A 15,636-nucleotide genomic window follows, 5' to 3' on the forward strand; every position below is an offset into this window, starting at 1 on the left:
GCATGATTTTATGTCAGTTAGCCTAATAGCTAGTTTGATTTGCATTGAGACATGATTTTATGGAAAGTACCCCATGCCAATCTCTAGGTATGGTGAAGGGCATGTGATGATGTGGGGCTATTTTAATTCCAAAGGCCAAGGGAACTTTATCAGGATGCATAGTATCCTGGATCCATGAAATAACTGGCCTTTAAAAATAAATATCTGCCTGCCTCTATGGGAATTTAACATAGGGGTGTACTCACTTTTGTTGCCAGTGGTTTAGACATTAATGGCTGTATGTTGAGTTATTTTGAGGGGACTGCACATTTACACTGTTATACAAGCTGTAAACTTAATACTTTACATTGTAGCAAAGTGTCATTTCTTCAGTGTTGTCCCATTAAAAGATATAATGAAATATTTACTAAAATGTGAGGGGTGTACTCACTTTTGTGAGATACTGTATATTCCTACTATCTGTAACTTTTGGAGTGAGAAGAATAATACGCTGAATATACAATTGTTGTGTCTCCACTAAAAAACATTGGACAAACTGTACATCAGTTTTTTCTCTTTTGACCATGTTTTGTATGTCTGACATACATACAAAACAGAAAAATACAACCGTTAACAAAGACCTATTATTATACTGCTGCAGTGAGTGGGTTGTCGAATGAGTGATCACACACCCGTCACTGTGGTAATCCTTCCATCACTGCCGTCTTCAGAGCTTAAAATCTGAATGATTTTGGCATCTTACCTGGAAATACCATGAGCTCCTCCTGCGTTACCATGGTGATGGTGAGAGGCCTGGCTGTGACAACAAATTGGTAGAGAGGAGATGTGTGCTCTCCGTCTGTCACTGTGAAACTGAAACCACCGGACTCCTCACCTGGAGGAACACAAGGGTTTGGATATGCCATACTGGTCATACTGATACTGATACTAATTTATATCTACTACATGTTTATTATATTACTAATTACACAACATAATGTAATTTAAAACTGCTATACCATTGTAGTTTTTCGTTCCCTTTTATTTGGCACAATAAAGGGGCAAATAGATTAACCTCAAGTATACTTTTTACTGTCCCATGAGGCACAAAAATGTCTCTGGGGGTTTAATAGGGTTGTTGATCAATACAAGTGACTTACTGATTACTTTGCCAGGTATTCACAGAGGGGGAAGGAGTACAAAAATAGTCTACTTGAGTAAAAGTACTATTACTTTGATGAACATTTACTAAGAGTACAAGTAAAATTACAAGTAATAATTAATGTAATGGACAATTCCGCTTCCAACCTGTAAGGGGACCGAAGTGGGAAAAGTTACCTAGTGTTGCTTTAATATCCTATTTATAGTTATTTAATGAAATTGTAGTCTTTTGCGATTAGAAAAGGGCACAAAGACAATTCAATTTTAGATTGTTGACAGATACTTTGCCAAAGCAACGGTGCAAAACAACGTTAGAGACATTTTTTATTTACTTTTTTTACTCAGTAATGTATGCGATTTAAAACGTAGCAAAGTACAATATTTTCAACAAAACGTACTTAAGTAAAAGTAAAATTACAGATTTTAAAAACTACTTTAAAAAGTAAAAGTACACAAAAAAACTACTCAATTACAGTAACATGAGTAATTGTAATTCGTTACTTTCCACCTCTGGATATTCAGATTTCTGCTTAGACACTCAGACACTGTGATAGGTTTAAAAAATGCTGTTGTAATACCAGCAGTCTAAGATAGAGGCCGGTAGTAGTCATAGATTAATATACAGTATACCAATGTAACAGGAAAAAAAATTTCAGTGGCCTCACCCTCGTGAATGAAGATGACCTCCCCTTTGTTTATGTGAGCCTGTGTGAAATTTAGGATGCTCTCCTCAGGCGCCTCTTTCAACGCCACCATCCCATTGTTTGGCACATCAATGTGGTAAACCAGTTCCTCTGCAGGGGTATCAGCATCCTCAGTGTTTAGCATGCTGGAGGTGATGTCCGCTTCCTCTCCAGCAAGAACCTGTGAGATATCAAAGACAGTAGGAGAGAGACAGAGAGAAACAGAGATGAAAAGACACCTCAGATGACCCAGTCTGAGTTATGTTTGGAGGAAGGTAATTCAAGGTAATTTAAGGTGTCAGGCATTCATTTGAAAATTATTGGAGATTGCTTTGTGTATAAAAGACAATATGATGCTGTACATTAATGTATATCCAAAGAGTAACAAAGTAATTTCCAAAGAAACCAACCAAAAGTAACAAAAGTAACAAAAGTAACAAAAGTAACAAAAGTAACAAAAGTAACAAAAGTAACAAAAGAAATTAAGAAATAAAGAAATAAAAAGAAAATAAGTACAAAAGCTGTCTTACAAACAGCCACCTCCAAAGAAACAATTTAAAAGGTTAATTATTTCTCAGTGCAGTCTGGTCGCTCCTGTTATCAGAAGATGGAGCACAGCAGCGAAGGCTGAATGACTCTCCCTGGGTGGAGGGGCTTTAATGGACTTCTAATGGTCGGCTGGCTGAAAGGAACATTAATTGAAAGAAATGGGCCAGATCTCCAGAAAGACATTCTTAAATAGCCGGATTCAGTTGGGAGAGTGAGCTCAGGGTGCCCTGCGGTAAGAAGCACATATCGATCTTGAAAACCATTCGCCCCTGATACCTCTCTTCCTGCCATTTTCTCAAGACTCAAAATGAAGAGCAAGAAGCCTTCTGGCAGGATGGAGAGGAGAAAAAAAGTCTCAGTTGTGGACATTAAAGCTTTAGGTGTCAATCACTGAGAGTCAGTTATATTTAGAAGTTAATTTATGATATGTTGCACATATAAGCATGTATCATCTACGTATAAAACATATGCAGAGTATATAAGAGTTGAAGTACTAGAAGTGGTGTAATTAACTTTTTTTTCTTTACTTTCACTGACCTTAGAGAGTGGGCATGAACTTGTGGCATTCACTTTGTGGGTTGCATGTGTAAATAAAGAGTGAAAAGAGAGAGAAATAACATAGATAAAGCATGAGAGCAAGACGTTTTCCAGCTGTGAAACTGCAAAACTTAAAATTCAACCTGTTAAAAAATTAATATCTATGAAGGAGTAACTCCTGCTTTAAAAAAAAAACCTGATATTAAATTGCAGAAAATGTTGCTGCTATTCCTGCGGTTATCATAGCTGTGCTATATAAACATTTGTGCGATGTCACATTGTCTACATATTCACAGTTTTCCATTGGAATTTGAAAATGCACCACCAAATAACGCAAGCGAGCCAGAAAGGCATATGGTACATTAACTAGGCTATAACTGTTTTCAACAGTGATTAAGTGCTTTAGGGAGAGCTTTCTTTTTAATTGACTGTAATAGCAGCCTAAATACCAAATTTAGCATTTAAGTTCACACTGTAGGCTATGTAATCCAAATGTAGATCCAGACACTTAAGTTGAAAACAATACAGCACTAATGCAGAAAGTGCCTAGTCACTCAAATATAACACATTAAGCAAAAGAAGACCAAAAATGTACAGCTACGCTAGCGACTGTGACAGGCTGTACTTTTGCACAGCTGGTGCTTTGGGCTAAATGCTAATGCCAGCATGCACAAAATGACAATGCTAACATGCTGATGTTCACCATGTTTTAGCAGGTATGTTCATCTCTACCTTAGTTTAGTGTGTTAGCATGCAAATCAGCACTAAATACAAAGCCGGGGATGATGGGAATGTTGCAGGTATGTGGTCCTAAAAGAAACTATTACATTTTGAACAGATGATGGAAGTCTACAGTAAGTTGTTACAATTCACACTGAGGGGGACATGGGTGCGTGTACTAAATTTCATAGCAATCTAGCAAATATTTATTGAGGTATCCACAATCCAAAATTTCAGCAAATGACCAGCTGACATCCCGTTAAAGTGGCTACAATACATATGCTCCATTTCTCTGTTTTTCACACTTTCAAAGTGAGTTAAATTCTCTGAGACAGTTGTTGTAAAACCAACACAATTGCTGCCTCTTTCAGTCCTCTCATTTCTGGTATTTTAGACCCATCTAAATTATTTCAATACAACACATTTGTTGTGAAGTGTATAATTTGGTTGCCTTGCAGTCCACTTAACATCCCATTCAGTTTGACACTCCATCAAAGATCTATCACCAAACAGTTCAAAGCCATAATCCACCATAACACACTTTGTGCTATTTTTGCTGGTACATTGCATCATTGTTCCTCTCAAATTATAATTTTTAACAACTGATGATGACTTCACAGATAAGTAGGGTTTGAGTTGAAGTGAAATCAGTTCTGTTCATGTTCATGGCACAATTTATGCTGCTTGTATAGCGACTGCAGAGGTAATTGAAAGTAGGCTGTCATTTTCTGTTTGAAGGTCCTGACTCAGAATTGCATGTATGTGTGCTGAGTTTCTAGCCTGACATGGTCATACTCAGATTCTAGTCCCGACCTCGAATGTTATGGGCGGGGCTAAATTCGGCTGGCATCCAGGCTACTGAATTTCCATACAAAAGAGACATAGGTAAGATATAAAGAATAAGCAATATGCAAACTATTAAAATTATTTGGCAGGACAAAGACAATCTTCATTTCATTCAGACTTCATTTTACACTTTTTGGCCTCTGGTTGGATGTGGTTGTAAATGTGCTGCTGTGCTCCAGGATAAGGATCTTCTAATGTGGCTATTGTGTACAAGCTTGTTCAAATCGGATAAGCACTGATTTACAGGTCAAAATATCAATTCCCTCAGGAGTGTTTTCTGTCCTCATACCTAAACATAACGGTTGTGTTTTTAAAAACGTTAACATTATGAAACGGTTGCATTTTGATAAACTTTAGACACAAACCTTGGTTAAGTTTAGAAAAAGATTGTGGTTTGGATTAATATCAGTACATTTGTAATGTTACTTCACTTCCATGTGTACTTACATGACAACATAATTATGCAAGAGAACGTGACATCGTTCCATTTGCTCCATAAAGTTAAAAATGACTCGCCATTAACTTTAAAAAATGTAATGCAACACAAACACGAGTCTCCTGGGTGAAGTTTGTTTGACATATACACCACCCATCCCACCCACCCATAACAGACATTCTAGGTCTTAATACCACGTTACATGACTTCTGTCATACTTCGGCCACTAGAAGGCGATGCCTAACAATAAAAAGTAAATATGGGTGATAATTGCTGCTTGTACAAACAACCTATGGTTTCGTTTTTGGGGGAGGACAGTCTTCAGTCTTTATCCCTGTTTCACTCTGAATATAGTCATTTAAATTCTTACTGGGCTGCCTTGGGTGCCAGTGTGTGGAGAGCAGAGGTGCTGATGTTTGGAAGTAAGCAGGTTGCTAAATTTGGGATAATCCCTGACTTGGAGGGGATTGAGGCCCCCAGCTACAAGCCCTAAAGTACAGCATCTGTATACAGTATATATTAAGAGTTCAGCTGGAATTTTGTGAAACATGGATTGATACCAGAAGTTGGCAGCTCACCCCCTGTGGTCCCACCAAGACTGCTGCACATTAGATACCTGCAGTCAGAGACATGTTAACTCTCGGGATAATAACCTTCCATGTGTCAGACACCTCCATAACAGAATGAGGGTAACCTGCCTGGATGAACTCGGTAGGTGGCGTGTCACTTCAGAGGAAGAAAGTCACATCATCCTACTGGAAATGAGGGTTCTGGCTCACTTCAAGCCACTGATAGGTTGCGAGGATATTTCAGGTAGAACTGACAGCAGCATGATATCGGCAACATACATCAACAAACGGGGCAGCATTTTATCCATCCTGCTGTTAACGCCTGCAGAGAACCTGTTATATCAGGCCTTAGAGAATCACTACCTCCTCGGGGCAGTTTATCTCAGGACTGCAGAAAGCAGAGCCTAATATTTTGTCCGGGAACACACCCCTGGTGGGGGAGTGGAGACTGAACCCAAACATTTTGAGCCAAACCTGAACTCAGTTGGTGAGGGTGGAAGTGGATCTGTTTGTCTTTAAGGCAGGAAACCCACTATTGCACCATGCATCATAAACAACACAGATGCTAAATGCCTTCCTTTCCCTCTGCTGTATCCCTGTCTTTATAGAAGAGAGACATGAGAGGCTATATATATATATATATATATATATATATATATATATATATATATATATATATATATATATATATATGTGTATATGTATATGTATATGTATGTATGTATATGTATATATATATATGTATGACTATGTATGATATGATATGTTATATATATATATATATATATATATATATATATATATATATGCAAAGGTAACGAGCAGCATTATGAAGCATTATTGCAGGCACATTCTAGTGTTCAACACATTCTCATGAACGGGTGCATTACTTCACCATCATTCTCCCATGACTACTAACTGAGCTGATGCTATCAATGATTTATTTTCGATGAGGGTGGGAACAATCTCCTTACAAAAGGCAACAGAAAATATGGTGTTCATTTTGAAAACATTTGCTCCGACAATACCGCAGCCTCGAGACAAAAGCTTCTTGTCATCTCAACCATGGTTTTATTTGTTTACAGTGTCAAAAGGTATCACCGTTTAATGCCAACTGGAGGAATTTTAAAAGATTCACAGACCTAATCAGAGAGCAACATAAAACAAGGCTGAAAAGCAGTTTGTCGCTGTTATCTTTGGTTGAAAGTTTCACCTTTGACCACATGTGACATCCCTGATGGGAGTGTTTGGGTGTGGTCAGAAGTGTGCTCTGTCCCACCTGTAACCACTTCCACCAGTGATACCCATGTGTTCCTAGAGAACACCTGTACATCCCGGCAGGAAGGTGGGAAGTTAAATAACTGAAGGTCAGCAAAAACAAGATTTTCAGGGGGTGTTACAGTAAGTTACTCTTTTATCTTCAGGGAATGCTGCAATTTGTTCCAAATATATCGAGCCCAGAATCAAATAGCAGCACTTCCCACATCAGCATCACAACTTCTGAGTATACATACAGTATATAGCCACATGGGGAACTCCAACTCTGCATTTAGTGTGAGATAGAAATAGTAGTTTGAGAAAAGCTCTTATTCTACTTATTATTCACTCCTTCCTTCTTGATATCTACCACAGGCATTTTCAGTTAGTGTTTTAATTAGCTGATGACTGCACAGTAGCCTAATTCAGAAACACATTTTTAGAATCTTCTGTTTAGAACATGTGGCAAATTATATCTGTTTCTATTTGTTATATACATTTGCACAAATAATGTGTCAATAATTAATTGACATTCAAGCTAAAGACAAAGAAATATAGAAAACAGCGCTAATTACAGTAAACACCCACACAGCAGGTATGATGTCCCGTGGGATAGACATGTTAAAATGCCTGCAGTTACAGTAAAAGGCCTTTGCTTATTTTCGTAGCTTGTCTTTCCATTTATAAACCACTTGTGCATTTTTTAAAAGAACATGTGATGAGTGTCTCTGAGCAGCTGATGTGAGACAGTACTTTCTCACGGTTCTTTTCTACACACATGATTATACTGGCTTGTGATGTCCATGACGGGGATGATAATAATCACCATGTATGCTACACTAATTACCTATTATGCTGAAATGCAACTGTATACACCAGACTTTCACTGGTGTCAAAATTGTAAATGTGGTCACATCACTAAGGTTTCATCAGTACTAGTTCTGATGTTTTTCTTTTACAGTGCAAAACCCAATGCCTGACACTAGATGGCCCCATCAGCCTACTCTACACTCCAGGAAGGCAGCAGGCAATCTAGGGCAGTTAGTCTGAAAATGGCCTTGTAAATTGATGGTTTATATAACAATCGATGCATATAGCACCTAAGAGGATGGGCTGCAAATTCAATTTGATTGGACACAATGGCTGATATTTCATTTGGAGGCAGTAATGAAGGAGCTGCCATTGGCCAATGACTTAGTTTGCTGATCACTCAACAGGATACCGCCATCTTTTAAATTTGAGACTCTAAAGGGCGCCATATGTCTGAAACTGTATTCCAAAGTGCCCGGGCATCTGAAATCTTGGCTGATTTAGTAAGTTCAGGGGACAGCAGTGTGTTTCCAACTCTATATTTGGGACTGGGGAAGTAAAGGCAACAATTATTCTCAATGCCTAAACTGTAGTCTATGGCCATGAAGAAAAGATGGGAGTTTCCATTTTGATTTCAGCTCTCCCCCGTTTGCAGCTGTGGTATTTCTCTCTGAGAAACAAATTAATTATCCAAATACTTGGTGTGACACCTCTCCTGCTCTGTGTTTTGATGGGGGATAAAAGAAAAATACTGTGCTTCAGAGAGAGAGAGAGAGAGAGAGAGAGAGAGAGAAAGAGAAATAGATAGATGGATGGATGGATAGATAGATAGATGGAAACAGACTGTGAAAAAGTTGGACTGACTCAGAGGGACAACATTTGAGATACAGCTAAGTCAAGTACAACCAGAAAGAGACAGACAGAGACTAGGGTAAACCCTAATCGAGACCAGCTGTATCCTATAGACTGGGCTGACTGGGATCAATGGTGAGCTTAAACAGAGCCTGATCATGGCCATGTTAGTCACCATGTCTGATCATCTGCTGCAGAGGTCACTACACACACACACTTCCTGCTTTAAATCAATCCAAGTGCTGCTGCTGGGCCAGCCCTGGCTCTGTGTGGGGAGACATCCACATATCATTATATTACATTCTGCAGCCGCAGCAGAGGAGGCACAGGGATTGGATGCCGCCCTCACTGTGCCAGAAAGCCGTGGTCTCATCGACCATCTTGGTTTTCCAAAAATACGGGTTGCCAGGGAGACGCGGAGCCGCAGGCAAGAGCAGGGAGGGCTGAATGACACAGTTGGTTTCCAGTTCTGTGAGCTGATTACTGCTGGCTTTTTCCAACTGCCTGCCTACTCCTACAGTAGATTCTACTTAATTGATCCTCTAAAACTTTTCTTTCTGATGTAAATCAGTTAGAAGGTGAGTTCCAAACACACTCTAAAACTAGACTCAATTACATAAAAATGTTATTCAACAAACACCTTTCTGTTTTAATAGTCAGTACATTGGGATGAAATTGAGCGTATTTAATTAGAGAGGAAATATAAGTGAGATGTTTTCTTTCATGTACTATTTTGCTATTTTGGATGTATCTTTTTGATCAACTTTTAATGTATTATTTTCTCTGTGCTTCCACTTTTGGGGATTGATATATTGAGGAATTTTATTAGAGCTTTCAGTGAGTACTTAACAGTGAGATATCAGTGTCACCGGCATATTGATATGAGTGTGGTGCACTCTTCTACAAATATCCGACTGGGAGTCAAATGTTGTCTATTTCAATAAATAGCAAATGAGTCAAAAAGCTATCAGAATGATCATATCTAAGAATCCAGCTTACTTCTAAATCATTATACCGTAATTTTACTTGAAGCCTGATCACAACAACAACTTTCATTTTACCCTTTTTCCACAATTTTTTTTGTAAACGTGGAAAAACCCGCTAAAAACAGGCAATGGACTACTGCAATTGCCAGTAGACGAGTGAGCCTTCCTGTTTTTTCTTCTGGCACGTCATGTTCAACGTCATGAATGTGCCGGAAAACAGAGTCAACAGTAAACATTAGAAAGCAGCATGGAGGCCAGTAAAAAAAGTTACTAGGTATCTGTTTAATATCTGCTAGGCTACTTATTCAGTCTCTCTTTCAAACTGAGTGCCAACAAATTTGACATGATGTTCAAGTGCTGCTTGCTCGGAGACGGACGGAATTTGTGGCTTAGATTAATGTGATGAATAATACTCTCAAGTTAGAGTTATACACAGTTGTATTGTGTAAAAAAGACAAATATAAATCACAAAAATATAAACTAATGTCAATTGCAGATTACATATTACATATTTCACATTTTATGAAAGTTGACTATTCAGTATGGAATTTTGAATAATGCAATAACAGTTATCTTTGAGATACAGGGATAAAGAGGTACTGTGATAATAATATTGTGTTCCCTCTGTTCTAGTGCAAACTAAGACTGTATTGAAATGCATACAGATACTGTTATACTGTACCTAAAATACAGCTCAACGCTGCATTGAGTGCATACAGTATTGAATCACTGCCCTCTTATACTTGTAGGGCTTACATGATTCATTGGCAACATTATGGAGCAGTCAAGCTGACAATATGCTAATTCACTTCTATTTTATGGCTCTTTATAAAAACAACCATGCTGTGGAGGCCACTGCTATTTTCATCGTCTTCGAGGTCAGTATCCTTCATTGTCTAAGAAAAAATTCACTGCATTTATTGTACTTGCATCATTAAGTGAAATTTATTCTCACTTCATCCAGGATTCATGACAGCGGACTGTAACTGCAGCTGAAGCTATACAGTATAGATGTGAGAAAGTTCATTCCGAGTCCATTAATTCTTAAAACAAAGTTTTCATATCAGCTTGAACCTCTAATGAAATAATCCTTCCAACACAAGGCCTTTTGAGTGTTGTATTTCTCGGGACTTCTATATTAGCAGTTACACGCAAAAATAAAGCAGTCAAGCAGCACTACGAGGTAGTTAAAGAAAAATTAAATTACCCCTTTTCAACATCTCAGAATCTCAATCATCATTATTATTGTAAAGCCATTTGTCTGCCGTTCTTTTATATTTTGTGTGGCTTGGGCATCAGACCAATCATGCAAAGTCTGGAGCATGTGGGAATACCCACAGCCTGTCAATTATATGGAGTTGGACTAGTTGTTATTTTCAGCATATTGCAGGAGCAAAAAGCAAATATATACACAAAGGTAACATGAAGTGAACAGTTTTGTCTTCTCAGTATAAAGTACTCCCTTGTTTTAAAAGGTCGCAATAAAATGTTTGCTCTTTCCTCTTCGCACAATGTGAAGCTTGTGGTCAGCTTGACTTCTCATCAGTTGAAATGTGCTAAAGGAAAAAAAGTATTCAACAAACTAAACATGTACTTTTAATAGATATATAGATAAAGATTTTCCTACAGCAACAACGTTTACCGTTGGAGGGAAACTCAAAGTAAGAGCAAATGCACAAAGAGCAAAACATTACCTCCAGTCCCGTATTACGTGTCAATTGTGGCGGCTCATCGTTGACTGGTATGACAGTCACCGCGATGGTGACAGGGAGGCTCTGGCGCTCAATCTCATAAGCCGAGGCAGAGAGTGTAAAACTGTCCTCTTTGCTCTCGGTGCTGTCATGCATGTAGTAGACGTGTCCAAGTTTTATCTGGAGAAGACAAAAAAGGATCCTGTTGTCACTCAATTTTGAATCAGACCTGAATGGTAGGAAACATCATAAAATAGGCAGAGCCTGGGTGGGCCTAAAAGGTGGAATACAATTTTACAGTGTGACTGTGTCTCTTAATGCCCATATCCAAAGAAAACAGCTTTTGAGAAACCACAAAACCATCATATGTGGGTTAACCTGGACAAACTCCACCAAGAATTAGAAGAAACTCAAATTCATGACTTGTTTCCATCGTAAATTCTAAATGTTTTGGAGCACAATATGATCTTCTCAGATAGCTGTCTTGCCCCTGAATTCTAATAAATATACTCATAATAGTCAGTTTACTAATCATTTGGGGTACTAATCTACTCTGTCCTTTGTGTCTCTTGGAGAACTTATTATCTCAGCTTTTGCTTGGAGACTACAAATGTATAACAGAAAGGCTGTGTAAAGTGGAGTTTGTCACATGGGCGTTTACTAGACAGGGAGTATCTAACACAAAGATGCTGCTGGGAAAGCTAGGATCTAGGGTTTGGACCTTTTTCCCATAGCCAAAGTCAGAATATCTTGGCATCTGCTGCTTCAATTTCCACCAATGTTTTATAAATCTGTCTCTTGTGAGCCCACCAACTTTATGGAAAAGAGTAAGTCACTAGAATACCCATTTCTATCCCATATTATCTCCATATACAGTACTTGAGGATTATTCTTTAAAGCAAAAGTTGGTTCACTCGGATTGTTAACTTGCTTGATCTTTCAACACCACAGTATTACCTAATATAATCATGAATAATGTAAGCATGTATCTAATTATGCTTTTTTGTTTTATTGCCTGGAGTTAGATGAAAGTTAGCCAAGCGATAGTTAGCCTAGCTTAGCATTAAGACTGGTCTTCTGTTGCCCAGTTTCTCGTATGGATTAAACAAACAGGAACAAACGTGTTTATAGCTGCTGGTTGGTGGATGTCTGTGGACAGAGCCAAGCTAGCTGCTTCCAGACTTTAGCCTCATATTTAACAGACAGATATGTTCCTTTTAACTATTCCTTTAAGGCTTTACAGTACAGGCCAAAAGTTTGGACACACCTTCTCATTCAAATGCGTATCCTTTTATTTTCATGACTATTTACATTGTAGATTCTCACTGAAGGCATCAAAACTATGAATGAACACATATGGAATTATGTACTTAACAAAAAAGTGTGAAATAACTGAAAACATGTCTTATATTTTAGATTCTTCAAAGTAGCCACCCTTTGCTTTTTTATTAATAAGGGAAACAATTCCACTAATTAACCCTGACAAGGCACACCTGTGAAGTGAAAACCATTTCAGGTGACTACCTCATGAAGCTCATTGAGAGAACACCAAGGGTTTGCAGAGTTATCAAAAAAAGCAAAGGGTGGCTACTTTGAAGAATCTAAAATATAAGACATGTTTTCAGTTATTTCACACTTTTTTGTTAAGTACATAATTCCATATGTGTTCATTCATAGTTTTGATGCCTTCAGTGAGAATCTACAATGTAAATAGTCATGAAAATAAAGAAACACATTGAATGAGAAGGTGTGTCCAAACTTTTGGCCTGTACTGTATGTTGTCAGGAGATAAGAACATTCTGTTTCTGTTTAACAGACCTTCATTTCTGTACAGTATACACCAGGGCAGGAATTTCACGGCTGTTTACATAGGGTGATCATGCTCAAATGTAAATAAAAACAATGATGAAATCCAATTTTTGACTTTGATTGACTTTTATACAGAACGCTGTGTAGCCTACAAAAATAATAACACGATAAGGATTCCCCCCCCCACTGATAGTTATACTTTGTATTAAAAATAAAATCATTCTGTACACTTAAACCAACTTAAACCGTGACAACAAAGGCCAAGTGGCCTTGTCCCTAAAATGATGAAATTCCAGGCCTGGTATACATTATCTCTTTTGTTGTCCTAAACAGATATATATATAGGTTTTCAAAAGTTTTGAGATAAAGGCTATAATCAGGTCTCTTAAAGTCTAGCAGCAGCACATGAACAAAGAGAATCTCCCTTGTAGTCCGAAACCTTGAGGGAAACCAGATGCACAAAGGAATCCGTCATCCAGTGTCATGAGTTAGATGGAAAACAGCACCTGCGGCCGGGCCAAGCTAACTCTGTTGACTTTCTGCATACAGAAGAGGAATCTCAGCACCCAGCATCCTGTGTTCTTGTTTCAGAGTCCTGTAGTATGAATCAAATAATCTGCCTACATAACTTTTTTTCATCTTCAGATACTTTCTGACAAATTTCCAGAGACTCTGGATCTTTCTCTGCAGGAGGACAGTTGGAACTTTGTCTTGATGAAAGCCAGTCAATGGCTGTGAAGAGAGGACCCGCTCTGAGAGCAGGAAGTGCCAAATGGATCCCATATGACGGGCATCCTTCTGGAATAACAACTGCCATCATCATTACTGATCGGGGAAAGTGAGCGAGAAAATCAGTCTGCTCACTGGGACAATAAACACTGGGTGGTTTTTGGACACGTGGCCTTCAGATTTACTCAGAGAAAGACGGATGCAGGTGTCAATATTTATTTTATTTTCAGTTTTGATTGATGTAAGATCTCAGGCTCTGTGCGCCTACTGTATTTTGGAAAATTTTAAATATAAACTGTATACAGTAAGCTTGCTCACTTTGTTCCAAAACCATTATGTGGAAAATAAAAATGCCTGTTTGGACTGTAATAGTCTTCCACAGATGGAAGACCTAATTGAGACCCGATGGAGCTTAACCTGATTCAAGCAAAAGGTGTATCAGAGTAGTGTTTCAGATTTCCTACATTTCCTCAAGTTGATCCCACTCAACATTGCATATGTTACTAAATGTGTTCATGACTTTTTTGTTCCAAGCCGGAGTATATCAGTGCTGTGGCTACACAGAGTAGCTTTACATTTTTGTGGTTTCCGTTCATGTAGACACTATCGAGCAATCTCAGCTTTTCTCACTGTACACCCCAGATGTAACTGTACACTTAACATGACCTCAGTGAACTACCCCAACTGATGACTTTATCGCAAAATTACACAGTTAGTCCAATGTCTGCTTGAAACAGCATTGAACTTAGAGGAGAAAAAAAACAACAATACAGAAAAGCACACACACATCCGACTTTACTTTTGAAACAATTATGGTCTGGTTTAAATGCTGCGCCGACTGAGGCTTGGACATTTATTCTTCAATGTGGTACTCATTTGGGAGAACTGACTGTGTTTCATTTTCTGAGTATAACAGTAAATTAAAACAGAAAAAAGTGTACACACAGAGCACACATAAAAAAGCAGTATAAAGAAAAGCTTTTTTCTGTGACATTTCCATCCTGGCAGATGATGATATCTATGTTCATTTTGGCTCAGTTCATCGTTGCTATGCACTAGACCCATTCGAGTTGCACATTGGGATATTTGAGCGACAGTATGACTGAGTCTGGCAGTAGCAAAGCGCGGGAAGCTTGTGTGCACTCACACATTATTATAGGAATATACTGGGCCAGTTATTTTGGCTTCAGGTGGTCCAAAGGCATCGTCAGTTTTTCCACAACGCTTCAGCAAAGTAGAGAGGAGTAGAGGCAGACCCGGGCTCGATGTTGGAGCTATAACATATGTGTCTAACCATCTCCAGTAAGCTATGTGGTCTATACAGAATGCATGAGGTTTTTTTCCACCGGTAACTAATCGTGCATTTTTAATATTTTCCAAACACCGGGGCTTCTGAACCATACGGAGAGAGACCAGATAACTGTGCTACAGCAGCTCCCAGATTCTCCCTCTCCTCTCTATCTGGTACAACAAAACACATCCAAAACAGCACTGAGAAGTAAACGGGGAAAGCTTTATGGTGAAGCGTGCAGCGGTAATCCTCCTGAACAGCCACAGTGATCTAGTCGTGAGAGGAAGATGTTATACTCCCTGGAGCTATTAAAACAGGATCAAATATGGATTATTGGGTTTTTTGGGGTCTTATGGGAAGGTTTTGGTCGCAGACTGACAAAAACACTGTATAAGAATCTCTCTCCACAGAAAATCTAGGAGCTTTAAAGAAATGATTAATCAAATCAACTTAATCCTAAAAATGTTAGTTAAAGGACCCAATGTTTCGGGTATGTTGGCAACACATGTGATACACATTTTTTTGGCATTTTCCTGCCAATAACCAGGGCAACAACAAATGTCAGAATTCATGGAATTCTTTTTTTTTTTTTTATGATTCAAGATTTTGCAGGTACTCCTGTAGTATTTTGTGATGATGTAGGTAGTTCAAAGTGGCAAAATATGCTAATTAAATGCAGTTATAGAGATTGGTACATGCATACACAGAAAATATCATATTTTAAAATAACG

At 38.4% G+C, this 15,636-nt stretch overlaps 1 protein-coding gene across 1 annotated transcript in view; it reads right to left on the reverse strand.

The window, feature by feature from the left end:
• cspg4 (chondroitin sulfate proteoglycan 4) overlaps nucleotides 1–15,636 on the reverse strand; it is a 77,202-nt gene that overhangs the window by 13,166 nt on the left and 48,400 nt on the right. The window contains exons 6-8 of the mRNA XM_039809532.1: nucleotides 11,080–11,256; nucleotides 1,806–2,004; nucleotides 743–874 (exon numbers count right to left, since the gene is read on the reverse strand). Of these exons, the coding sequence (XP_039665466.1) occupies nucleotides 743–874; nucleotides 1,806–2,004; nucleotides 11,080–11,256 (508 nt within the window). The remainder of the gene's footprint in view (nucleotides 1–742; nucleotides 875–1,805; nucleotides 2,005–11,079; nucleotides 11,257–15,636) is intronic.

The sequence above is a fragment of the Perca fluviatilis genome, chromosome 8 (genome assembly GCF_010015445.1).
Source record: "Perca fluviatilis chromosome 8, GENO_Pfluv_1.0, whole genome shotgun sequence".
Lineage (NCBI taxonomy): Eukaryota > Metazoa > Chordata > Actinopteri > Perciformes > Percidae > Perca > Perca fluviatilis.